General features: G+C 36.4%; 1 protein-coding gene across 5 annotated transcripts in view; it reads right to left on the bottom strand.

Moving 5' to 3' along the window:
- The window catches only part of LOC123763158 (zinc finger and BTB domain-containing protein 7A), an 80,398-nt gene that overhangs the window by 17,271 nt on the left and 35,240 nt on the right, over positions 1–27,887 (bottom strand). The window contains exon 6 of one of the 5 annotated variants that reach the window (XM_045750137.2): positions 4,679–11,188. The exons of 2 other annotated variants lie outside the window; for them this stretch is intronic. In XM_045750137.2, the coding sequence (XP_045606093.1) occupies positions 10,859–11,188 (330 nt within the window). In that variant the 3' untranslated portion in view covers positions 4,679–10,858. Of the gene's footprint in view, positions 1–4,678; positions 11,189–16,716; positions 17,214–17,702; positions 24,457–27,887 lie in introns of those variants that run through there. 2 more of the 5 variants (XM_045750136.2, XM_045750134.2) reach the window with 2 other exon arrangements.

The following is a 27,887-nucleotide window of genomic DNA, read 5'->3' as shown; positions in this document are numbered from 1 at the left end:
ACAGGAACAACAGCATTACTTGTAAAGTTTAATACAGTACAGTATATACAGATTTGCGAGTATGTGAGAGAATTACAGTAGCTATGAGTAATAACAAGATGAGGGTTGGCTAGGATAAAGGAACTAATACAGTATCTGGCATCCAAGAAATTTATAGCGCATACACCACTGGAGAGAACGAGAAGCCACAAAAATGCCAGTACAGTAAATCTTCAATATATTTCCAACCCATATTAAAGAATAAAAGATTTTTAAGAAAAACAAATATTAGAACATTCAGTTTCTATAATTCAATGCATGTTACTGAAATTGTGATAAGTTTTGTTATCACATTTTAAAGGTTATGATTTATTTATTTTGTTTTCTATTGGTTTCAGGTGAATATACAGTTTTAACACTTAATACCCTCCTGATACCTGCTGCCTGCTTGATGGGGATCTGGGAGTTCTTCTACTCCCCCAAGCCTGGCCCGAGGCCAGGCTCGACTTGTGAGAGTAGATATTCATATTCACCAATGTTCAATTTTTTCTCCTTATAGAATGATTAATTTGGATGCAAATTGTATGAAAAGGTGCAAATAAACTGAATAACACAGTAGCTAAGCTTATCGTAGACGACTACGTTAACCTTGGATGTTTGTGCCATCATTTTTATATTTATTACTTTATTCCCAATAGTATTTATGCTGAATAATTAGATTCATGTACATCTAAGTTCCAAAAGCATGGATTGTGTACATTTTTGATGTACTGTACAGTATAAGGATAATGTATTTAAGCTAACAATGAATCAATAATGTATCAATGAATGTACAGTATATATAAATGTTTTTATCAATGAATGAATCAATCAATAAAAACACAAGAACTAAGGAAGCTGTGTAAGACCTCTTGGAACATATGAGACAGCTCCTAGTCATATCATGAATATAAATAGAAATTACCTCGTATGAGCAAATAGGCTTTCTGTATTTTCTTTATTATTATGTTCAAATGACGATTGGTTGACCTGGTATACTTCATTACAACTATACAGAATTGTGAAAAACTTAAACATAATTGGAATATGGAATTACTGTATACTGGAATTTTATAACATGATTACTGCAATGGCATGGTAACATTTGTGATAACCACATTTGCATAGTAAGCAATCATGGAACGATTGCAGGATTTGTTCACAGATCAAGGTAAACTCCACCATATCCACACAGCTATTTCATCAATATTAGCAGCATTGGTGTAAAACCCAGACAATAATAGTTAAAAATCAACATATAGGGTAATGCGGTCATCATCATGAGTCAACGTATGATAACCACAATCTATGGGTAATCTGTCTGATGATCTATTAAGATGCACTTCAGGTAATAAAAGATGTGCATGTGCCGTATCCAATCCACAATTTGACTGATGACATTATCAAGTCGCCAAGACAAGATACTGAAGAGTACAACACCAATTAGCTGGATAAATGTTTACCTTGAGATGTTAAGTTAATCAATAAACTGGTTAATTGCAATGGGACTATGTAAATCTGGTGGTAAAGTTTCAGGAAATCCCTCCGCATCAAAATTGCTGAAAATGTAACTTTCCCAGTATTTTTTATAAATTGTACAGTATTGCAATATAAATAAAAATTCTATTATGCTCATACACTCATTTGGACTGGTTCCAAATCTGCACACAGAAATAAGACCACATGCGACCAGAAGGCATGGCAGGATGTGCAAAATAGCTCCACTGAAGAGCAAAGGTGTAATATGCATACTGAGAGAGAACTCAGTCAACATCAAAGCCCCAAGACTTTTCAACACTCTTTCCATACACATACCACATACCTCCTCTACTCTTCCCCATACACATACCATACAGGCACGTAACTGGCCAACCTCTCGCAGTGTTCGAAAGAGAACTCGACAAGCACCTTAAAAAGATATGTAATCAACTAGTCTGCGACTCATGCTTCAGGCTGCAAGCAGCCACACCAAACAGCAACCTGGAGGCCTGATCAGAGTCTGGGCTGTGGGGACACTGATCCATGGAATCTTCAACAGGTAGTCAACAGGTACCTGCTTGATGGGGTTCTGGAAGTTCTTCTACTCCCCAACTTGTAGAGATTTGTGAGATTTGTGAGATTTTGAGATTTGTGAGATTTGTGAGATCTTGAGATTTGTGATGACTTGTGAGATTTTGGTCAACCAGGCTGTTTGTTGCTTGGAGCAGCCTACATACCCACCACAGCCCGGTTGGTCCGGCACTTTTTAGGAAAAGAACTATAGAAAAAGAAAAGAACTTTTTTCAAGAACTACAATATTTTAGTTTTTGCTCCTGCCATGCTGCCTTTTCGGTCGGTGACACCTAAGACTCTTGAGTGCTCAACGCGGTTTGTTCCCTCTGGGTCTCCACATTGACCGATTCAGCTTACAATCCAGAAGCTTTTCAGGCAGCTGCTAGGGTTAGGCATTTGTGGCATTATGATCAGTTGGTTGCCCCGAAGTTGGTTAAGTCCTCGCTTCCTCTTCCTTTACCTGCAGGTGTGCCCTATTTCTAGTCTTCCCTCTGCTGGTTTCGGCTCTAAAGCATCAAATGGTTTTAGAGTTGGGGCAGGGATTAGCTCCAGGTGTAGCATGGCATTTCCCGAGGGTAGTCCCATCTACATCAACAGTGGAGGCAGTTGAGCCTTCTAGTCCCGCCAGGGATTTTGAAGCAATTGTCTTCACAACTGCCCCTGCAGCCCGAAGTCTTCTCCTTTGGAGGACACCTTTCTGTCCAAGGTGTTGGGCGAGGACTATGGCTCTACCTTGAAGCCTTTGTGGCAGGCTTCTGGGGCTTCAAGGACTGAAGTATCCATGGACACTTCAATCTTTCTTGGACGTCAGTTACCTCTCTAGATGATCTTTTGCTTCAGCCGTATAACTTTTCATATCCTCCTCCTATGTATGAGCATGATCGTTTGGCTGCTACCTTTCAGGTTCAGTTCCAGGTCCCATTCGGTGCCTCAAAATCATCATATTTCAAGAGGTTTTCGTCTTCTTTCACTTTCCCTTCAATGGTTCATGAAGGATTTGTTTTGGTACCTCCTGCAAAATTTGGACCTCTTTTTGTTGATGGATCCGATCTCTTTTAATTACTGGTCTGTCTTGGCTTATTGGCTGCGATGTGAGATTCTGGATTTAACTTGGCTGGCTGACATCTTCCTCTTTTCCTTGTGGGCTTGACAAAGGCTTTCAAACTTGATTGCCAGGTGTGTTCCATCTTTCAGGTGTTCTTATGCTCCACTTGGGAACCTTAGCTTGGTCTCTTTAGGGACTAGGCTAAGCCCTCATTGTGGATGACCATAAGGCGTGTTTGTACCTAATGGCAGTCTTGCAAGATTGAGTTCCCATGGAAGGGCACTCTGGGCAACTTTGTGAGGATGTGCCTCTGATTGGTACTGCCCCATATAATTATTTAAGTGTACAGTAATTACAGGATAAGAGCTACACTCGTGGTGTTCTGTCTTCCCAGAACTCTGTCATATAACACTTTCAAACTATGACAGTTTTGGCCTCCACCACCTTCTCACTCAACTTTTTCCGTTTACCACTCTGTTTGCAAAAGAACTTTCTAATATTTTTTGGTCCCTTTGTTTCCTTAGCTTGAATCTGTGTCCTCTTGTTCCGGCAGTTGCTGGTTGCAGGAATTCCGCTTTTTTGTAAATTTGGTCGATTCCTGTTAGTATTTTGCAAGTGGTGATCATATCACCTTTATTTTCTTCTATCTTCTAGTTTTGGCATGTTTAAATACAGTAATATTATATTTTTTATTTACAAGAAAATCTTTAATAATGGCGAGTTGCCAACGATGTTGACGATTTCGGAGATCAGTGTCTCTGCAGCCCGGTCTCTAACCAGGCCTCCTGGATGCTAGTTTGATCAACCAGACTGTTCGATGTGGCTGCTTGCAGCCTGACATACGAGTCATAGTCTGGATGATCAGGTATCATTTGAAGGTGTTTGTCGAGGTCTCTTTTGAACTAGTATATTTTGTATTTTTTTGCTATGAAAATATAAAACAATCCGATTAACTAAATACAATAGTATTTACAAAGTAAGTTATATAGCGGAAATGGACATTGTTGAGGATTTGTAGTTCTGAATTTTTGGCTAGAATATTCAAATATCACAACACAAAGTTTTAGGTTTTCCATCTCAGTTTGTTAATTTTCATAGAATTTTAATTAAATTTTCACACAATACACAACCCAGGAAGCTTTACATTTGTATTTATTTTTTTATTTTATAACATTTTTTGGGGGGTTAAGTGGAAAAATCAAAGCATCTAATTTATTATATTTTTTTATTATTCGGAAAGAAATTAAAAATTTACTCAAATACCGCTATAGAACTATGTCTGCTGTTTCTAATGATAATCAATACAAAATAACTCTGCAGCAACATTTGTATACCTAAATTAATAAAAAAAATGAATAAAAATAATATAAAAATAAATACCTATACACTATTATTTTTATACTTATTAGGGTTTTTAAACCTAATTTTTATTAACCATACCTGTGCTAAGGTTAAATTTTAAAGAAATTCAACTCTAAAAACATCGTTCTTTTGTCAAATTGACTTGCGGCCTTGAGGCACATAGCGCACACAACCTATGGAAAGGACAAAGACAATCAGGAATGTGCTTTTTACAAGCTTAAAGCTTTATTTTCTGCCATTAAAAAAAAAAAAGCATTCTTGATTATTGACTTCAATACAGAAATATTGTACCTTCCTTTTAGCACATACTAAATAAACCAGGAAATTTATTTCGCTTGGAATCAATACAAGTAGTACAGGGTACACAGTCAAATGTGGTAAATAATACACTTTCCAGATTTTTTTGTTTACAATTAATCTGTACCACATAAAAAAATAACTTTCTTTTTTTAAATAACTAGCAGAATAATACAAGACAATGAAGAATAATGATAATAATCATAACTTTATCAAGACAAGATTACCACCCTACGAACAATAAGCTAAATAACATTATTAAATTCAGATTTAACTCATTCTTTTGTATTCGCTGCATTTAAATACTGTATAGTAGTAAGTATCTTTTCTCATTCTGTGGTTACATTCCAACACCTTAATATCATTGTTTCAAAAACATATTTTAATAAAATAAGCATACTGTATATATCCTATCATGGAACACTGTGAAACAATGTAAACAAAACAAAGCACTGTGAGGCCATGTAAACTGAATGCAGTTTTGCTTGTTAGCTAAATATCAAGATATTACAACAAATTCTTACTCTGTGACGGTGACAGCTGTACTGTAATGACAGGGCACATGTATACACACTGCATAACAGTGGGACACCCAGCTATTTTTGGTGGGGCAAGGCCATTAAAGCCATGTTATTATGTCATGATCTTGACAACACACACAAAATTAAATGATTCTTTATTAATACTTGGGAAAAAACATTTCCACAAAGGGAGAATTATATTTTATAAATCACATGAAAAATAGTTAATGATTTTACTCTGATAGCTTGTGATCTTGTGGGTGGGGGTGGGGGTGGTGGAGACGGGGGGGGGGGGCGGGGTTATGGCAGACAAATACTAGATTAACTTCCTTACTTGAAGTACATCACTGCCTCACAGTTTGCCACTAAACAAATCATGCAGAAGTCAATGGAAATTAGAGTATAACAAAACAGTTTTGACTAGTAATGCTTTGTAATGAATAATGATTTAATAGGAGGGGGGTAATGGTGACAAAATAAGACCAGCTGAGAGAGCACATTGTCAGCCTCCCATGTGGTGGAGGCTGACTCCATACACAGTTTCAAATGTAGATATGACAGAGCCCAGTAGGCTCAAGAATCTGTACATCAGTTGATTGACGGTTGAGAGGCGGGACCAAAGAGCCAGAGCTCAACCCCCGCAAACACAACTAGGTGAGTACAACTAGGTGAGCACATTCACCAGAGTGAACACTTAATACATCACATGTTTATAGACATAACAAAATATACATACACCAACTTCCAGATATTTTAAACTAAAACTATTTTCAAAATTCTGTTTAGAAACCTTTTTAATTAAACACTTTAAAGGTATATTCTGTATATCCACATTAAGTGGTAAGTTACACATTAAATGCTTTCTTTATTTCAATTACCATAACTTCCTATTACTTGAACTACAGAAACAAAAATGGCTAAATTTGGTAAGCTTCCAACCCGTCCTCTTAAAAATAACGTCACTTTTCGCTCATATGCGCACTATGGCCAATTTTGGACGTAATTTGAAATGAAATTGACTCACAAAACTGACGTTCTGTTCCGTTTTCTATTTGAGTCGTCCGGCTTACGCGCAGAGGTTATGAGAGGACACTTTAAATTAACGTTTTTCATAACGTTTTGAAACTTTATGAGAATTTCCTGCCCACCTAACCTATCAGAGGACCCTTAACTTACTGTTGTTGAAAAAAAAATCCCAAATTTATTTTCAGTTTTTTTTTTTCATTTTCAAATTACATCCAAATTCGGCCATACGGAAAAACGGCCAAAAGCGACGTTCTTTTTAAGAGGACAGGTTGAAGCTTCACCATAATGATGCAAATACAATTACTCCAGAATTTTTATAATGTAATAATAATACAGTAAACAGTAAAGATTGTTCTCTAAATAACATTGTTGCTAAAACATTTTATCCAAATTTCTATCAATCACTGCTTGTGAATTACTGCTACATATACCCTACCATAAAAATAACAGAAAATCTTGTATGTTTACAGTCAAAAACACAGTATTCGGCAAGGTGCTATCTATGTACAGTACTTGTACACCTTGCATTTGGGCTACAGCTGACACAGTCCTGAAATTGCCAAAGGTGATTATGCCCCTGGCTGGTGGCAGCTGATACCAGTTCTCGGCTGGTGGCAGCTGATACCAGTTCTCGGCTGGTCCTAGTTTTCAACCACAAGAAATAAGATGCGAGACACACAGACCTATGGCTGCTGGGCAGGATACCTAGAGGTGTGCATGAGCTGGCACAAGGAAGGATGAGGGGTAGCCTGGTATTGTTTTTGGCTCAACTTTGGTTCAGTGACACCCAACCATGTCTTGGATATACTGTATCACACAATCTCATCAGCATCCTTCTACAAGGTTCTCTCAAAATGCTGGGAATGTCTCGACTAGCGCTTCTACTAGCAGAATGTCGAAGAAGAAATGTATTGTTACCAATTGTGAAGATACACTGTATGAGCTCAGTTATCCAAAGCCCACAGAACCAAATATTTGGGTTATCCGGCCAAAATCGAGCCTCTGATAATTTTTTGCTAAACTTCACCATATTCAAACAAATTCGGATAACTGGAGATATTCGGTTATGTAAATTTTCAAGAACTATTAATTTTAAGATCTACAGTATCACACAAGACAAAGTACAAGGTAAGCTGAAGTTTCTCTTTTAAATTATATTTTTCATTCATAGTGTGTGTGGAAGTAAGAATTATGGTGTTTGTGGTACAAAAAATTTTGAATATGATCATATTTGAACTTCCCCTATAAGAATTCTGCTTATCCAATGGGGAGTTCTTCCCATATTGTTCAGATAAGCAAGCTCAGACAGTACGAGTAAAAAATGTGCAAACAACATTTTATTCCAGACAACTGATCGTATTCAGGAAAGAGGGGTAAGTAGGTGGTGTCAGTGGTGGCTAGTGTAAAGTGATAGTGTCAAGTCAGTGGTGGTGTCACTTGTGTCTCGGCTTTTCCTCCATATAATGCTCGGTGCCCATGCTAATGGTATTTTGCACTTCTTTATAAACAATGAATTTCAGGAACCTGGAACTAGAGCTGGGTACACAGACAAATTGTATTGTTTGTTTATTTTTCAAAGTCTGTGGAGTTTATTGTAATATCTGCCTTGCTGTGTAGGCTAAGTTTATGAATAAGCTATCAGTCTTTCACTTTCAATGTGTTCATTGATTTATTAAACAAATTCATAATTCCATCAGGATTTGAGATTTCTCATCTTGGGACATGTATCTTTTCTTGTAAGGGGTCTGTGCTTGCAAAGGTCTTTATTTGTTGTTTACTTATGTAAAGAAGTATTTCTGGTTTCTGTCATTTCTTGAATGAATTTTTTTTTTAATTCTTCATTCTGTAATGAGTGTTTTAATTTGTGCTATCTTTGTGATGGTTTGCCTGCCTTTGTGGGGACATTTGTTGCCCCCCCCCTCCTCTGCAGTGTTTCTGTAATCCTCCTCCTCCTATAGTTATCTACATTTTTTGTCAAAATTTGACCTTTTACCAATCTTTTCCAGAGGGACATATTTACTTGCTATGTGCTCCTCTCCATCACTAAGATCTTCCAGCTTCTTTAAGATCCTTACCTTGAAGTAAGGTGGACCATTGACACCAGTGGTGTTAATGATCCCAAACATTGTTGTTTGGGACCATTAACACCAATTTATTAACACTCCAATTCTGAAGAAAGCATACCTGGAGAAGGTTCTGGGAGGTCTACTTCCCGAGCCCAGTGTGAGGCCAGGCTCGACTAAAACAATAAGGTGCTGTGTGCAGTCACTAGCTAGGTGATGCACAAGACACAGTGCATCTGTTTACAAAGGCCCACGAATGAATACATACTGAAATCACAGTAACGTGATACTGTATTAAATATGAGAAAATACTTGGAGCAGGATGGTGGAGTGGAACTGGTGTCCTGGGTCACCTCAGGTGTGGCCCATGGATTAAGGCACATGTCTGGTGTGGCCCAAGATGCTGGTTACATCCTGCTCTACAGATTTTCCCACAAATAAAATTAGGACTCATGGGATTTTTTTTTTCCAATATGACAGATGATTGTCAGTCATCTTGAAATGGGATATGTAACCAAACACCCACCAAGACATACTCAAGCTCTGCAAAATCATTTCCAGGAGGTTGTAATAATGAGTGAATCATCAAGAAGTGATTGGAATGGTGTAAGGGTTCATCCTGTTAATAATTTTTTTTTTAAATCTTGGATTATAGAAATATTAATGGGGCTGGTTGGGGAAAAGATCTTAGGTGTGGTTTTCATTTTAAGCTTGGCTATTTTCTTTCCTTTAATTAGGGAAGTGATTCCCAGAAGTGCACTATCATCCATTACAAAAATAAATTTGCATCCATTATGTTTGAATTACATTATTTCTAAGCACAGCTACAGTACTTGAAATGTAACATTAGTAACTCTTACAACTTCAAGTATACAATACTTCAAAACAAATCATATAAAAGAAGTAGAAGATGAAACTCAATAACAAAGACAAGTAATTTTACTACTGTATTTCAACACAGTATTACGGGTATTACAATACTAAATTTAAGAGTTATGCAGACAATGAGCCACAATAATGTGGCTGAAGATATGATGACCACACATCAGAACCAAGAAACGTTGACGTTTCAGTCTATCCTGGATCATTATCAAGTCGTGTAAAAGAAGAGAGGAAGGTACAGGCAAATATAAGGTGAGAAAGTGAGGTGAGGGGCAGGCAAGAGAAAGGTAAGAATAGGATGAATGTAAGAATAAGGCAAGAAGTTGTATTTATTTAGGTTATATTTGTTGTCTACAAATACCAGAATTTCAATGATCTTCACTAGAACAATAATGCCTTAATGTTTCTGGGATGAAGAATGGTAACTTATGAGCTTCATTTTTCCAGGTTTATATAATGCTCTACCAAATTTTGGTTAACTCATACTGTACTATATACAGTTCGTTCCTTATATACCTTTAAAATGTAAGCTTAAAATCTCTGGATATAATACAGCATTTAAGTTTCTTTAATAATAAAGAAAAATTATTTATACCTAAAATTTTAAATTAAAAAAAAAAATCATACTAAAATATTTTAACATTCTAAGAAATCATGTGTGGAATAAATGTTAAATGTAATGAAATACTCCTTTTTGGTGGGTCCTTGGTGGGTGATTGTGGTTAGCTGCCTGGATAGCTCTATGAAATTCAATCCTTGCCAGGCCCTTGCGAGTCATTGCAAGCCTACCGGGAACCAGCAGCCAAAACCTGGCCCTCTGTAAAGGTGCAAGGAGCAGGGAATACAAGATCACATTAACCAAGAAAAAAACACCAGAAAGGTGAACGGGTCAAAAGAGATAATCAGCAGGGTGAACATATGCTAGAAAACAAGACTCCAAACTGAGTAAACCACCAGCCGTGATGCAGTTCACTCGTTAATTACACCTGTGTCCATCAAGGTAGCCGCATGCCTAGCTTGTTGATCCCTATCATTTAATTTATTTTACTGCCTGTCATTTAGACAGGTAAATGAAAACCCAAGGCCCTATCAAGGTAAGGGAAGGTCCAAGGAGCTATCAAGGACCCACTTGAAAGTGGCATTTCATTACATTCAATTCTGGCTTTCTGGGAGTGGCTTCTGGTAGCTTCACTCAGTTCAGGGTCTTGTTTTCTCGTTTTCTAGGATTTGTTTACTTGGCTAATTCCTTTGACTTGCTCACTTTTCTGGTGGCCTTTTCTTGGTTAGTGTGATCTCATAATCCCAGCTCCTCCTGCCTCTATTGATGGGGCCAGGCTATGGCCTCTGGTCCCCAATAGGCTTACAGTGACTCACAAATTTTTGGTATGGACTGAATTGGATGAAGCTATCCATGTAGCTAGCAACAAGGAGCCAACATTCGAGTCCACCAAGAAACATCTATTTAATACAATGTGACTTTTCTCTAAATATTTTGCAAGTTTTTCTTTATAATCTCAAATGCATGACGAAATGAGATTTAGAGCACTAATTTACATACAATAACTAGCGGTTTGACCACCTCACCATTTTTTTTATCTAATGTGAGTTTGCAAATGTCTAACGAGGTTGACTTTCTGCGCTGAGCGAAATGAACAGTGAGAACATACAAAGGGTTTCTCACCAGTATGAGTTCTTATATGAATCTTTAAATTGATCTTCTTAGCACAACGATAAGGGCAATGTGGGCATAAAAACGGCTTCTCCCCAGTATGAGTTCTTATATGAACAATCAAACTGTGCTTTCTTGATGTAGAATAGGCACAGTAGAGGCACTTGTGTTTCTTGTTGATCGTTGAGAGGCTCCTGCTGGATCCCAACACTTCTCCCGTGCCAATCCTCAGACCTTCAAGGCCCAGCCCACCCTGTAGGGTACAAGTGTCTGTCTCATTTATGAGCAGGTAGTCACAAACACTGATATTTCTATTACACATAATGTACATGCAAAAAACACTACTGTACAGTATATGCTATTTTAATAAACAACAGCCATCTTTAATTAGGTCTTTAACTAATACCTGTATTGTATTATTCAATTACACAAGCCACAGGTGCTAAATGTTTGAGGTGACTGAATTAAGTAATATATATGCAATTTATATTTTGTTTTAAAAAACAGTTTAACTTTCATAAGCTGAATATTCATAGGATAACATGTACTGTATTAACATGCATAAAAATGCACATGTGCATGCTTAAGCTCACATACATACACACACTTAGGTAATTACAGCTATAATTTATGCCAAAACGCTGCAATTTAATTTGATAGATTTGTGTACATGAACCACTACTTCATATTTATACTGTAGTGGGTCGTTGCTCAAATGAGCCATGTTCAAGTGAATTCCTGGATGGTCCGAACAGGTTGTGTTCAGTAGTGTAAATTGCTCATTGGAATAACCAAATGTTTGCTTTATTGAGTATTGTATACCTAAGCTGCCACCACCAAGCCAAGCCACCAGAATGTGGCCATCCAGCCTAATCGTAAACTACTTTATACAAAAAAAAAAAAAATAATAATCACAACAAATTACTAAACAAGTATTGTTCTCAGACAATAACAATTCAACAACAATAAAAAAAATTGCCGAAACAGATACGAAAATATTGCCAAGGCAGTGTCATACTATATTTCCTATGCTACTGCTGCATGCTGTCTAGAAAGTTGTTACTGTATGTGCCTTTTTTGATTGACCAGATGCCTTACAGCAGCAACCATGGCACTGGAAGTGGCAAGAGAAATTGGAAATATTTTAACATGACACACATATCATGTGTAGGATAGAACTGGCTGTAATGGTCTGGAATGTGGAATGGAATGTGGAATTGGAGAAAATAGACCACACACAACTTACAAATTATGTGGAAACAAATTACAAAACTGTAATAAAGAATGAGACTTAGGGTTGGTTTCTGGATAGTAAGCTTTCACCAGAGGAACACAAAGAACATTGAGAGAGGAGCGTATGCATTGCTTTCCAACTTCAGACTTATTTTTAATTACTGTACAGTATATGGATGGGAAATACTAAAGAAACTGTTCATGATTTTTGGGAGATCAAAATATGCAGCAGTTGTATGGTGCCCAAATCTGAAGCAGCACATAAGGAAACTGGAAAAGGTGCAGCGGCATGATACAAAATGGCTTCTGGAATTGAGAAATATGACTTACGAGGGGGAACTAGAGGTGTCAAACATGCTAAAATGAGAAGATAGAAGAAAAATGAGGCGATATGATCTTACAAAATACTAACAGGAATCGACCAAATTGACAAAGAGAAATTCCTGAAACCAGCAACTTCACAAACAAGAGGACACAGATTCAAGTTAACGAAAGAAAGGTGCCAAAAAAATATTAAGTACTCTTTTGCAAACAGAGTGGTAGATGATTGGAACAAGTATAAGTGAGGTGGTAGTGAAGGCCAAAACCATTAGTAGTTTCAAAGTGTTAAACGACAAAGTGCTGGGAAGACAGGACACCAGAGTGCAGCTCTCATCCTGTAACTACACTTAGTTAATTACATGTAGCTGCTGTAAGCTGTCTCCACATTTGTGTGAGGGAGTGTGGTGGTGTAAGGGAGATCGTTGCATCAGTTGTCTCTATCACACAACCCACTTCTCCCTCACATATACTGTACTCACTTTATAATATTTGTACATTTTTGGATCCAGTATATTTGTGACAATATTATTTGCCTATGATCGCTCTATCCTATGTGACAGTAGAATAGTAATGAATTTTTTGTGGTTAATTTTTTAATGCATTTGGACAAATGTTGGGTATGGTAGGTATGTACTTACCTAAGTACAGTACTTACTTAGACAGTAAAAGGTACTTCCCTCTCCAAACAACAAAAATTTACCACAGGATTGGGGCCGTGACTTTGAACGAAATCCACCATGCAATGACTTAGCCTTGCACCATGTAAGTCGTTTAAGTGAGTTCACACTACTTTATTATATCATGTCAGAGCTTTCTGTATATAAAGGGACTTTTTTAAATTACAGTGGAACCATCAAACTTTGGATCCTGAAATAACAATACCTGTAATATACAGTACTATATACAGTACACATATATTCATAAAAAAATTTAATGACATTGAAATAATTATGTAAAAATATATTTTTGGCAACCCCTGCCACACTGCCGCTAGCGAGTTCTCTGTCAACACCAAAGTACTGCCAGACACACACACACCATCATGGCCAAAGTATGTCGCATACAAATATATATATTTTTTTAGTTTCCTGTGATCAGAGAATGCATTTTAACAATATTAGAATGAAAAAAACTTGGGAGGAGAATAATTTTTTTTATACGCATAGGGCAAATGTCAAATTAAACTAAAGTGCAGTATAGTGGTTAATTTTTAAGGGGTGAGCGATGTTTCCATTATTGTATAGTAATTTCTTTCAGTTGCTAAAAAATTATATACAAGTAAGTGCAAGCATTTAGGCTTGTTTGCTTCAATTATTCAATTCAAAATAAGTGTGTGTGCCTGTTTAGTGATTCTTCCTTTTAAGTGAGCCAAGCTCGGCGAAGCTGCAGCCATTCCCTGAAGACATGGGTAAGACAGAGGATGTATTGTGCCGTTAGTAATAAACCATAACTGCACGAGTGAGTGAAGCAAGGAGATATGAGTGAGGCAAATACAAACAGGTGCGAGTCATAAGGAATGTTCTATTTAGAAACAGTGAAGTAACAAACAGATGAATGAGTAAATGTTTAAAGTTGATGAGGAAGGAGTGGTGCCAGTTAGCCTGCAGTTTGAAACGGCTGAGCAGTCAGAATGGATGAGGAAGAATGAGATGCCAAGTGAATTGAGGCTAGGCAAAGTAGAGGTGGCAGAGGAAGCTGGTGGAAACAAGGGGCAGGCGTGTGGTGGCAAGAGAAGAAAACATCACCCATGTGATATACAGTATCTAAATCCGTGAAAAATATGTTATTCCTGTACAAGAGACTTATATTTTTGCGTAATATAATAATTAATGATTAATATGAAATGAGCTCTATTTATGTGTAAATCTCTCTTGAAAAAGAGACAATTAATATTTGTTCTTGTATTTTTAACTGAAATACACAAATTTTATACCATATTTAGAACACATTTGGCTGAGGTACCGAGTTACTTGGACATTTTCTCTCCGTTATATGGCAAACTATTCTAATTTTTTTATAAAAAAAAAAATATATATATATTTTATACTTCTTTATAGTACAGTATCAGTACAGTGTATGAAAAGAGCACACCCCTTTTGTAATTGAGAGGTTTAATAAAAATGGACAAACAAAAAATATATTGATTATCCTTATTTGTTGAATTTTTATCATTATATCCTGTACTAGGGACACTTATGGCCTAGTATTTAGCTAATTAGATTATAGTTCCTATTAGAAAATACTTAAAAATATTTAGTTTTGAACAAAACTAAATCTCCAATTGTCTTAATGATACCACTGTTAAGTGGTAGTTTTTGAAAATATAAAAATATTATTACATTTTCAAACCCATTTAGACCCAAGAAAAATATGGGGCCAAAACAGAGCAGCAGCAATGAAAGGGTTAAACACATCATACTCAAAACAAAACCAAAAATATATGACTAGAATGAGAAACCTAATACGAGGAAGAAAGTGGGGATGGGGGAAAGGCAGAGAATTGAAGGGAAAGAAGGGGGAAAAGATGTAAAGTAAGTGGGGATAGTAGTGGTAAAAAACATGTGAACATTTGGTCCTCAAAAACTGCCTCAAATCATTCCATGTAAAGAAATGCTAAACTCATTCCTATATATGGAGAGTATACAAATTATCTGTATTCCAGGTCAATCCTGAATAATGCCTGAACAATTTATGTGGTGAGTGTGTACAAGATAACTGCGATGCAGGCTAACACTTGGACTGCAGGATGCACAATAATGTGTGCATTTTGAAGAGCATTAACTGTTGGATACTAGCCATCATAAAGCAGCCATATTATAATGTCACCTCTGTAGTCAGTAAATACCAGTAGTTACGAAAATCATATATTCTTATCAACAAAATTCCATTCTGTTTGGAAATAAGTAGTGATATTGTTTTGTAGACAGAAATTATTATTGTGATATATAATACTGTATAAGAGAATACAGTATATTAGATTTATATTATACTCTACAATTACAGTATTCGCATATATTAACAAGCATAAACACACTAATGGAAAAGTGGCAGCAAAAATCTGCCTCTGATTATGACCGTGTGAACTCTCCACACCAATACAATAGCAACAAATTTTTGATAATACTGTTTTCCCACTCCTACCACATAACGTTCTAGAATTTCTAAACAAAAAATATTTAACTATTATTACTTGGCTAACAACTGAATGGTCCCAGAATAAATTCCCAGCAGGAAGAGATGATTGGGCACGTCGCCTTACACCCGATGCCACTGTTCATCAAGCAATAAATGGGGAACCTGGGAGCTAGTCGACTATTAGGGGTTGCACCTTGAGGGGAAATCGTTGGTCTAGGAAAACCTCATTAAGTACAGTATAACAGACTTCCTGTCCTCATCTAAGGAAAACAATACAAATCTGACTCAGACTGTAGATGACAATTAGTCAGACCCCTTGACTGATCACATACAGAAGTAATATGATTCCAGTATACTGAAGACAACAGTATAAAATATTCAAACCGAAAGAGAAAAGCAAATTATTAGAACAATAACAGATAAATATATTTGGTAAATTTCACAATAAATAAATATTGTACATACAAACAATAAACTTTTAAGACCTCTCATACTTAGGGATATCTAATTAATGTGGTGCCCTTCAAAATGCAGAAGATAGGGCTTGAGAAGTCCATACCTCATCTGAATTAGTAGCTTATGACATTAACATGCGAGTTCTAATTTAATTAGAACTTGAATAAGAAGTAACAAAATTATTCTGAATACAATTCCACACACAATAACTAGTCAGGAAGTAAATTGACTTGAATATGTCAATTTAAATACTCTTGAAAGCAACGCAAATTAAGAATACTTTTTTCTTGTTACAGTTTGATGTGCAATACAGTATATTAAATGCACTGACATATTCAATAATATTGTGAAGTAATTCTGCATAATACTGCAATTTTTTTTGCATGGATACATTACAACAATGAAAAGTCATTATGATCTCTCAGTCGATCAACAATGAGAAGTGAAATGAAAGATCATTAGTGTTTTGTACAGTATGGAATAGAATTTTCCATGTTTAAATTACTATATTTACGAACAAATCCACAAGGGCCGTGATGAGGGATTGAATTTGCGCTCAAACCCTCATCACGGCCCTTGTGGATTTGTTCATTTGATATATCACGCTATTGTGATTTCTGTGTGTACTACTATTTTTAAATTGCACAATTCACTAGTTTTAAATGTCTCACTTTAAGTTTAGACAAAGTATTATAGTATGAATATATATATTAACTGAAAATAATGAACTTAGCCTAAAATAATGGGAGTAGGATGAATTACTGTACAAGTGGCTTTTATTTACTTGAAAAGTACATGCTTTACCTGGTGTGTATATAAGAATGTCTGATTAGGTTAACTTTTTGAGCGGTACGGAAAGGACATTGTGAACATACATATGGCTTCTCTCCTGTGTGAATACGAATGTGAATTTTAAGATTTATACTTTTAGAGCACCGATATGGACAATGGGGGCATTGAAAAGGTTTCTCCCCAGTATGTGTTCTTATATGATCATCCAGATGATGCTTTCTGGCAGTTGAGTAGGCACAGTATGGGCACAGATGTACTTTGCCGCTGACTGGGGTGAAGGTCACAGTAGGTCCCGATGATCCGCCCATGTTAGCCATCAGGTTTCCACTATCCACCGCTACCTGTCGCAAAATATGCGACTTTTAAATAGAAAAAGTAATACATGATACTCTATCTTACACTAAAACACCAAACTTTAAATGTAATACATATAACATGTAAGTTTCAAGTATTGTACTGTATAAACCTTCACTAGTGATGAATGAGTCTACATAACTAGATACTGTATCTAGATAACTAATATTGACCAAATTTAAAACTGCATAAAATGACTGATCATATCAGAGATCAACTTCCATAAAAAATAATCACATTCATGTTGGGTAATTTCAATAAAAACCATTTTACTATAAATTATTAAATTCTAAAGGAGAGTTCATAAAAATGAGAATTTTGTTATCAAGCGGCTCACCTAGTTATAACAAACTTGCTTTAAAAAATCCTTAGTAATCTGGTATCACTACTGCAATTTTTTCTTCACCAAACAGTATTGTACAGTAATCAAGTTATGAATACAGAAAATAACATCAGGTCAATGTAAATTAGCAGAATAAATAACCATTTCTTTATTAACAAATTCCAAAATACTTGGCTTGGTTTGATGTTGGGATGAGGAACAGTACTATCAACCATGGGAGGGTTATTAAGACCACCACAATAGCTTACTTACCACCCAACAAGTATACTTTAGTCCTAAACATAGTTCAAGGCTATAGTAAACTAAATGTATACTGTATATACCTAGAAGCAGGATGTACTTTTCAATGTTCCAAAATACTGTACAGTAGTTTCGTCTATAACGTTACAATTTGTTGTACTTCTGTTAAATTTTTAATGTAATTTCAAAGACTAATCATCACATCATTACTTGGTCAGGAAAGTAGTAACTTCCTTTATAATATTTAATATCTCATTAAATGTCTTGGCTGCATGACATAACAGACAGACAGTATGGTTTTCGAACAGGAAGATCCTGTGTAATAAATCTACTTAGTTTTTATAATAGAGCCACAGAGATTTAAAAGGAAAGAGATGGTTGGGTTGACCATTCTGTCTGAACCTAAAAAAGGTTTTTGACAGAGTCCCACACAAGAGGTTGTTTTGGAAACTAGAGTATGCTGGAGGGGTGACAGGGAGACTTCTGACATGGATGAAAACTTTTCTGACAAAAAGATGAGGGCGGTAATCATCGACAATGTATCTTAATGGAGAAGTGTTGCTAACGGATTCATTGTCTTCATAAACGACCTACCAGAAGGAAGAGAGAATTACACGAACATGTTTGCAGATGATGCTATATGATACTGACTGGGGAAGATAGAAAACGTAGACGATTGCTATATCCTTCAAATTGATCTAGATAAAGTAAGTGCATGGAGTGACATGTGGCAAATGGAATTCAATGTGAATAAGTTCTCTGTTATGAAATGTGGAATCGGAGAAAATAGACCACAAACAACTTACATATTATGTGGAAAGGAATTAAAGAACTCTAATAAAGAACGAGATCTAGTAGTTGTTTTGGATAGTAGGCTGTCATCCGAGGAACATGTAAAGAACATTGTGCGAGAAGTGTATGTGTTACTTTTCAACTTTAATTACATGGATTGTGAAATACTAAAGAAACTGTTCATAACTACAAGTATTGTGAGACCCAAATTGGAATATGCAGCAGTTGTATGGTGCCCATATCTCAAGAAGCACATCAATAAACAGGAAATGGAGCAAGGGCATACTACAAAAGGCTTCCGGAACTCAAACTCAAAAACAAGAGTTACGAGGAGAGACTAGGAGTGTTTAATATGCCACAGCTAGAAGATAGAAAAAAAAAAGAGGTGATATGATCACTTACAAAATAATAACAGGTATTGACCAAATGAACAAAGAAGAATTCCTGAAACCATCAACTCCAGAACAAGAGGTCATAGATTCAAGCTAAGGAAACAGGCGACAAAAAAAATTATAAAGTTTCTTTTGCAAACAGAGTGGTAGAGGGTTGGAACAAGTTACCGGTAAGTAAGGTGGTGGTGGTGGTGGAGGCCAAAACTGTCAGCAGTTTCAAAGCATTATTTGACAAAGTGATGGGAAGATGGGACATCACGAGTGTAGCTCTAATCCTATAAATACACTTAGGTAATTACACACTCGGGTAAATAGAACAGACAATGAAAGGAGCTCATATACTCAAATTCAACAAGCAATTTCAAAAGGAAATGCAAGAAACGGAAGGAATTAAAGTCACTGCATTAGTCGATCAGGAGATGGGAAGGGTGGCTAGGGTGGTATTGTTCAACCCTGCAAACACAACTTGGCAAGTACATTTACAAAAAAGTGAGAAGGTGGAAGCCAAAACTGTCAATAATTTCAAAGCATTATATGACAAAGAGTGCTTGGAAGACAAGGCACCACAAGCATAGCTCTCATCCTGTAACTACATTTAGGTAATTTCAAACACACACACACACGTTTTCTTTTGCAACCAGAGTGATAGATGGTTGGAATAATCGAAGTGAGCAGGTGGTGGCGGCCAAAACCATCAGTAATTTCAAAGTGTTATACGACAAAGAGTACTAGAAAGATGGGACACCACAAGCTTAGCTCTCATCTCGTAACTACACTTAGGTAATTACAATAAAAGCAGGAAACTAACTAGGATAAAGTTTTATCAACTGTTATGGCTATTATATTAAGGCACATACAGGTTTAAATTTCAGACAAAGAAAAATCAGCTAATGCTATGGTAGTGTACAACATTGTAGTAAATAATAATATTAAAAATAGGCATATTTGTCCTTCCCCGTCACTCAACAGCAAGTCTCAGCATTAGATTACATTGCCAATCCTGCATCAAGTTTAAATTTTTAATTTAAACAATAATTTGACTTGAAGCATTTGGGCAACATTTCCTTTCACCCGATGCTTCAGTTCACCTAGCAGTAAACGGGTACCTGGGAGTTGGGCAACTGTTGTGGGTTGCATCCTGAATGTCAGTAGTTGAGTTAGAAGGACTTCAATAAGCCTCACAAACTTTATATCCCCAACTATGGGAATCTCATTAATGAAGTGTTTCAGAAGAAGGAAATAATTTTCCTCTCCCCTCACAGGCTCATAATATTTAAGTTACGTTTGATTAACTATTGCACTGTGCATAAAGCATGTCTTACAATGCACAGCTTTGCAACCCCTCCCCCCACCCAAAAAAATACCTTGATTGGTTTCTGGGAGTTCTTCTACTCCCCAAGCCCAGCCGGGGCCTGGCTCATGGCTAGTAATAGCCATGAGTTGAATGTAATGAAATGCCATTGTTTAAAGTGGGCCCTCAGTAACTACCCTGTGGTAAGTGTTACTAAACTACACCTTGAAAAAGAAGCACCAGGCCTCTGAGATACACCTTTGCCTACAGAAAACCAGGACCAAAATGCTCGACTTCTGTGATGACCACCCTCAGTAGCCTGTACTAATTTCACAATGAAACCTCTGTAGAGGAGGCCTGCAATTCTGAAACAGAAAAGCAGACATAGCAGACCTTTGAGAGAAGATGGCAAATGAAAGCCTGAGGCAGAGGGGACTGTACAGCTCGCCAAACAGTGAAAGTGCAACACAACTGCAGCAAGACCATGGGACGCCTCAGGTAAAGTCAAAGATTAACACCCAGTGGATCCTCCAAAACAAGCTCTCAGCCCAATAAGTGATCAGGACTGCAAAGACAAGACCAAAGACAGGTCAACACCATCAGTAGTCCAACAGGCAGGAAACCCAAGGAATCGGTGGAATCCCTTGCAACAAATCAGGAAAATCCCAACACCCACTGCCTCTCCCTTTTTTTGCTGTTAAGAGTCACTTACTTTATCGTCTAATGAATAATATTTAAGTGTACTACTAATAATATTTTGCATTCCTTATCTGAAAGATCTTCCAATTCTTACAAAATCTTTGTAATTTTGCCAAGTGTCTAAGGTGGTGTGCCCATGATGATGGGCATCTTACTACTAATGCACAGAAAGAAATGATCGCCAAGGCCATCAATGAATGGAATTTGTAACCATACACTCGCTTTGATGTAAAACCAGCCCATGCTATGTAAAATAGTCCACTGATGACTGAAACAAACATCGTCAGTTAGAGGAGGCCTGCATCGTCAATTACAACGTGTAACATGAGAGGTGTGTCAGGGTTGTCTGGTTTTCTTCACCTTCATTAATCTTGAACTAATTACCATTATATTCTGCACAAGAAATACTGTACATACTGAAATACTATAAATGCAGCATGTATGTCATTATACTGTAGTATATACTGATTCAGAATTTTGGAGAAGAGGCTGGATATTATATAAAATACTTAACTAAATCCATCCCGTCCCCTCCCTTTATTTACTGAAAGTCTCGATGAAAAATAGAGAACATAACATTGCTATAAAAGTACTGTACTTAGAAACAGTGACGAGAATTCCTCATTATCAAGAGTACGAAGAAATATGGTTATGGTCAGAAGTTTCCCACCACATGCAGGTGGGATGTAATTTAATGACACTTTTGAACTCTCAAAGAATATCCATCAACGACAGCCCTTCATACTAGGTACTAAACTGGACAAGTCCAAAATTACAGCATGTGAAAATAGTATCACCATAAAATATATATTGGCATTTATGCTACTGTAGTAAAATATGGAAGCCTAAGAAGGTATTGTAATGTGCACACTCTTTATTGATCAATTTTCGTTGATAGTTCTTATTACTGTTCTGTAATTCTGAAAATTTTATGTAAGATACAATAAACACAATTTTCTATAATTGAATGAAACATTATTTTAACCCCATTTACTAGAACAATAATTAAAAAAATTAATATTAAAACCAAGCAGATAATAGAAAAAATAAGGACTATGTTACAGATAACTGTACAAATTAAATTTAAACCCTGTATGGAGATTCTTCAAATAATTTATTTTAGATACTCAGTATTGTATCAGCAAATATTTATAATATATAAAAAAAATAGTTTTTGCAATCTTACATACGATAAAACAAATAATAAATTTCAAAGTACAGTACAGGTATTGCATTCTAAATTTAAAAACATTTTAAAAAGAAATTTATATTTAGTATAAATTATGATTATTAATCAAATATACAAATTACTAGAAATTACACAGGTTACATTTAAAACTTTTTCTATACACATCTTATAAAATTAATAATTAATCATTAGGTAAACTTTGTCTATATTGGTCAAAGATTCACACAACTAAGTACAGATACAGTACAAGGCCAGTTTTCACCAAGCATGTGTGGGTTCCCTTATGAAACTTAGGCATATGCATAAGTTCCCTTATGCATCTTTCCTAAATAATGGCAGCGGCTTCGGTATTTATTAAAGTTTACGAGCTCGTAAACACTGAGAGGTTGTTCTCGACCCACCGTTGTTATTGTTATGGGCTACCTTGCAGCTCATAATTTTTGGTAATAAAAACAAACTGAGCCTCCATGATTGATACAAGATATACAGGCTTGGCAAGTGGTCATGTATGTTGTTAAATCCTGGCCCTGCTCTTAGTAGGCGAAGCACATCTTTAGTCTTACGGAAAATGAATACTGTAAGTACAATAAACAACACATGTATTTATTATTTATAATGGCAGAATTGAGCTATTAGCTCTTGGACCCCGTCTTTCTAACCAATCTATTTTTCCCTCTATTACGCCTATTATATATACACTACTGTACTGTATTTCTCTCTAACAAATGCACATGCACACACATCCCCAGGAAGCAGTCCATAGCAGCTGTAACTCCCAGATACCTAGTTACTGCTAGGTGAACAGATGCACCAGGTGAAAGAAACTGCCCATTTGTTTATGCTTAGGCCAGGAATCGAACCTGAGCCCTTATGACTACAACTGCCAAGCTCTGTCCATTCAGTAGCGAGGCCCTGTAAAATCACTAATCAAATGTCATTAGTGATTTAGTAGTTAACCACTAATTAAACAAGTGTGTTTTCCACAATTACATGCACTTAAGAGTAGCTTCAGGATAAGCACTATGCTTGTAGTGCACTGATATATTGATATAATTTAAAATATATGCATTATATACAAATGTATGTATGCATATACACAATGAAACTATACTCAAATACAGTATAAACATACTTTTAGTCAAAGCTTCACAATAGCAGGTCAGTAATTACAGCACTTCAAAATCACTGCATCTTTTATTCAACAAAACTTGGAAAACATTATAGATGCTCCAAAACTTGTAGATTTGTTTCTAAATATACAGCAATTTTGTAATTAAGAAGGAATGAATTATGAAATATGACGTAACAGACAGAGCATTTCCTACACATGCTGGAACTGATAACCATTAGCCCTGCAACCCCTGCAGAACCCAGTATCTGGCCTTGGTATTTCTTTATCAACACAAGATTGGTAATGCTTAGCATACTGAAGGTCAGAATGTCAACACTCACATTTCTTTAGAAATTGTGTCAAGTGATAAAAGCCAAATAGTACTATTGCTCAATTACTGTTGCTTAACAAGTCAAAAAAAATTATCAAAAGTAATTTTTTTTTTATGTATACAAGAGTTCTTACATTCTTGTAAAGCCACTAGCGCACACAGCGTTTCGGGCAGGTCCTTAATCCTAATTTTTTCCCCGGAATTCGACCCGCAAAATCGTTTAATAACCAGGGATCCATTCACTGCTGGGTGAACAGAGGGCTACAGTTAAGAATTGACGCCCCATCAATCCTCCCTAGCTTGGATACGAACCCAGGCCAAAGCGCTTGCGAAGCGCCGGGTGCGTGCTCTACCACTACGCCTTGGAGATTGCCCAAAAATAGAAAAGTAAATGATAGTCATTCAAATATGTGCATCACAGTTTGCTGTTAACAATGTAGCAGTTTACAAGACATTCAGAATCCTAGTGAAAGTTACTGTTTAATCTTTTAGAACTGACCAACAGGTGGCATTTTTCCCATGTGAGTACATAAATGGCTTCTAAGATTAGTCTTTTGAGCAAAACTTTGAGGACACAGTGGGCACATAAATGGTTTTTCACCAGTATGGGTTCGAATATGGCTATTCAAAGTGCCTTTTTGAACAAACCGAGATGGACAATATGGACACACATATGGCTTCTCCCCAGTATGAGTACGAATGTGATCAATTAAGTGGGTTTTCCGTGGAGTGGAATAAGAACAGTATGGACACTGGTGCCACTTGATGTTGGGAACGACAGTCTTCCTGGCTGCAATGGCTCCTCCCCTGCTAGGCCCCTCATTGCCACTCTCCGCTCGTCCCTGTCGGAGACGGCTTCTTATTTAGGGTCAAAAAGTTAAATATAATCTTATGTTGAATATAATTTTATGTTGAAACCATAGATAAAATTTTCAAGATTTTTGAGTAAATAATGCTTAAAAATACTGTATGACTAAATGTCATATTCAAAAATGTTATACTGTATTGTATTTATTCCAAGTATTTTAAAAACTTTTCACAGCCATTTCTGACCAAAGTAACCACTCTCAAGCAATACAGTTTACTGTAAGGTCCTAATAACTAAATTATTATATAAAGCTTAAAGCAATCTGAGCATGGCATTAAGATTGTAACTAAAGCTTGAGTTTCCATTACAACAAAATTTTTGGATCCCACAACTGACCCAAAGCCATATTGATTAATGTGGAGTATCAAACAATGAAATATTAAATATTTGAAGTGATTCTCAAATCCAAAATGTGAAGCAGATGGCGAGCCCCTACTGTTGTCGCCATGCAGGGGCGGAGCCACAGAAGGCTCTTGCTTCCTGTGGTCACTACACGTCTATACCATTTTTTAGTGAAAGTTTATAAATTAATTTGTTATTCAATGATTGATATTTTGATGAAAGTGTTGCATATTGTAGGCATATTTCACACTTGCAATACCATAAAACATGAAAATTTGAAGGATAACTTAAGAGATATATATTCTAGCCCCAGCGGAACATGGTGATAGATTGCCACCATTTGTAATATAAAAAATCAGTGTATTTAGCTCTTGATATTTGTTACTTATAGTTATTGCAACACGATTACTGGTTACCAGTAAAGCATAATTGGCCATGTTTCAAATGGAAGTTTACTGTATAATTCACAGAAATCACAATAGCGTGATAAATATATATATCAAATGAACAAATTCACATGGGCCGCGATGAGGCATTCCAATAACGCACGTCTGGGTTAATCCCGGACGTAGGTTCGAACCCTCATCACAGCCCTTGTGGATTTGTTCATTTACCATATAATTGTTTGAAAAGGCTTGCCATGGCACAGTCCCACACATATTTGGGTAATTGGATAAAAAGTGTACTCTTTATATAACTTTAAGTCAAATCCAATACTTTTACACAAAAATATCATTCCTTAAACTTATACAATGTATCAGGCGACAGATAAAACTACTATTTATCAGTTACAATTGTTAGGAAGAGTTGAATGGGCAAGGAGACAAAGACTACCCACTGGCAGTTGACTCTTGAAATTACTCTGTACTGAGCATTTATGTTTTTCATGATGAACGTTGTAGCCAGTTGCTGAAGTAAGCTAGAAAGTGAATTATCTGGGGACAAAGATGTCAGAGAACTGCAAGAGAAAGTTTGGTGCAGAGTCTGGGAGACAGGGTAGGACCGATGACAGCCCAAGAAGGGTAAGGTGCCCCATACCCTAGCCAAAAACTGAATTTAAGAGGTACTGTAATATGCTAGAAGACATTCTGATGATGTAAGTAACTAAGAGAAAAGATGCTCAAACCACTTGGCATTCCAGGAACACAGTGGTCAACAGGGGTCCTTCCCATATACTGTAGTTCAGATAAACAATCCTAGAAAGTACACCCATCTCCCACAAGCCACAAATGACAGTGTAAGCAGCAGATGGGTCCTTACAAAGATCCGTGCCTTACTAAAATTATAATCTGTATCATTGACAAGTATTACAGTAAAGGCACTAGAAAAAATAACTAAAATGAAATTGACATTATTGTCTACGCTTGGTAATCAGAATCATATGAGGCCTACCACCATTCGAGTAAGCTGAATTTCTTACTAGGAATGTTCAAAAATTAACAAATTTAAAAAAAAATTTAGTTACCACAACTTGGATACTCACATTGTTTACTCATGCACAACGATCACAAATTCATTCGGAGTACCTGAAGATTAGGATTACTGGAATTCAGATTACTGAACTCTTACAGTACAGGTACAGTACTTGGAAACATAATAATGGACCGTCATTTTGGATTTCGAACAGGAATGTCTTATGTAACAATACTTTATTTCTATAATAAAGCAAGAGAAATGTTGGAAGAATGGGAAGATTGAGCCAATTGCATATACTGTACTGTACCTGGACCCAGATTCATAAAGCAGCTATGCAAGTACTTACGAACGTGTACATCTTTTCTCAATCTTTGGCATTTTGTTTACTACAGTATTATTAAACAGTTAATGAGCTCGGAAGCACCAGGAGGCTGTTTATAACAATAACAACAGTTGATTGGGAAGTTTTCATGCTTGTAAACCGTTTAATAAATTTAACCAAAGGCATCGAAGATTGAGGAAAGATGTACACTCTCGTAAGTACTTGGGTAACTGCTTTGTGAATTTGCTCCCCCACCCCCTGGATTTGATGAATGCCTTTAACAGGCAGTCCCATACAAGAGAAATTTTGGGATGTTAGAACACACTGGAGGAGTGACCGAGAAATTGGATGAGAATATTTTTAAAACAAATGTAAGCAGTGATCAGGGGGCAGGCAATGTATCTGACTGGAGAAATGTCACTAGCAGAGTACTGCTAATGTTCAATGTTTATATTAAATGACCTACCAGAAGGAATACAGTTACATGAATATTTTTGCAAATGATGCAAAACTGCTAAGAGTAGTCATGGGACTTAAATCACTGTACTGTATTGCCCTCCAAAATGGCCTAGACAAAAATGAGCAGAGCAACTTATGGCAGAAAGAATTCAATATAAAGAAATGTCACATAATGGAATGCAGAATAGGAGAAAGCAGGCCACACACACTTAAATTACAATTATGTGAAAAGATATTAAAAACCCTCTCACAAGGAAAGAGATCTAGGAGTGGTTCTGGATAGTTAGCTGTCACCAGAGGGTTACCGCGTAATGATTTCAGGGCTCAGCATCCCTGCAGGCTGGTTCCTGAATAGGCCTCCTGCTTGCACTTGCAGGGTCACATAAAGGAACCCTGCATGTGCAAAGTCACCACTTGCAGGGTCAAGCAGGGGTCACAAAGGACACTGTGAGGAACATTATGCTACACTTGCAAATTTCAGAACTGCATATAAATACAGTGGAACCACGATTAACGAATTTGATCTGTTCCGGCACCGAGCTCATCGTGTGAAATGCTTGTCTTTCAAAATGAACTTCCCCATTTAAAATATTGGAAATAAAAATAATCAGTTCCACCACCGAAAAACATCAATATGATATTCGATTTTTTAAATAATGGAGCAGCCTACCTGACATACACTGAACAAACTTTTATGACACTTGTTATTTTTCAACTTTGTTCACTTTTTTTAATTTTTTCATTTTTTTATAGCAAAAGGTTCGCTCAGTGTATGTCAGGCAGGCTGCTCAATGTTTCTTAAAAAAAAAAAAATTACTGTAACAAATTTGAAAAAAGGTAAAATGTCATAAAGGTTTGTTCAGTGT

The sequence above is a fragment of the Procambarus clarkii genome, chromosome 49, assembly GCF_040958095.1.
Source record: "Procambarus clarkii isolate CNS0578487 chromosome 49, FALCON_Pclarkii_2.0, whole genome shotgun sequence".
Lineage (NCBI taxonomy): Eukaryota > Metazoa > Arthropoda > Malacostraca > Decapoda > Cambaridae > Procambarus > Procambarus clarkii.
The sequence above is the reverse complement of the archived record's forward strand: the minus strand, read 5'-3'. Positions and strand labels throughout refer to the sequence as shown.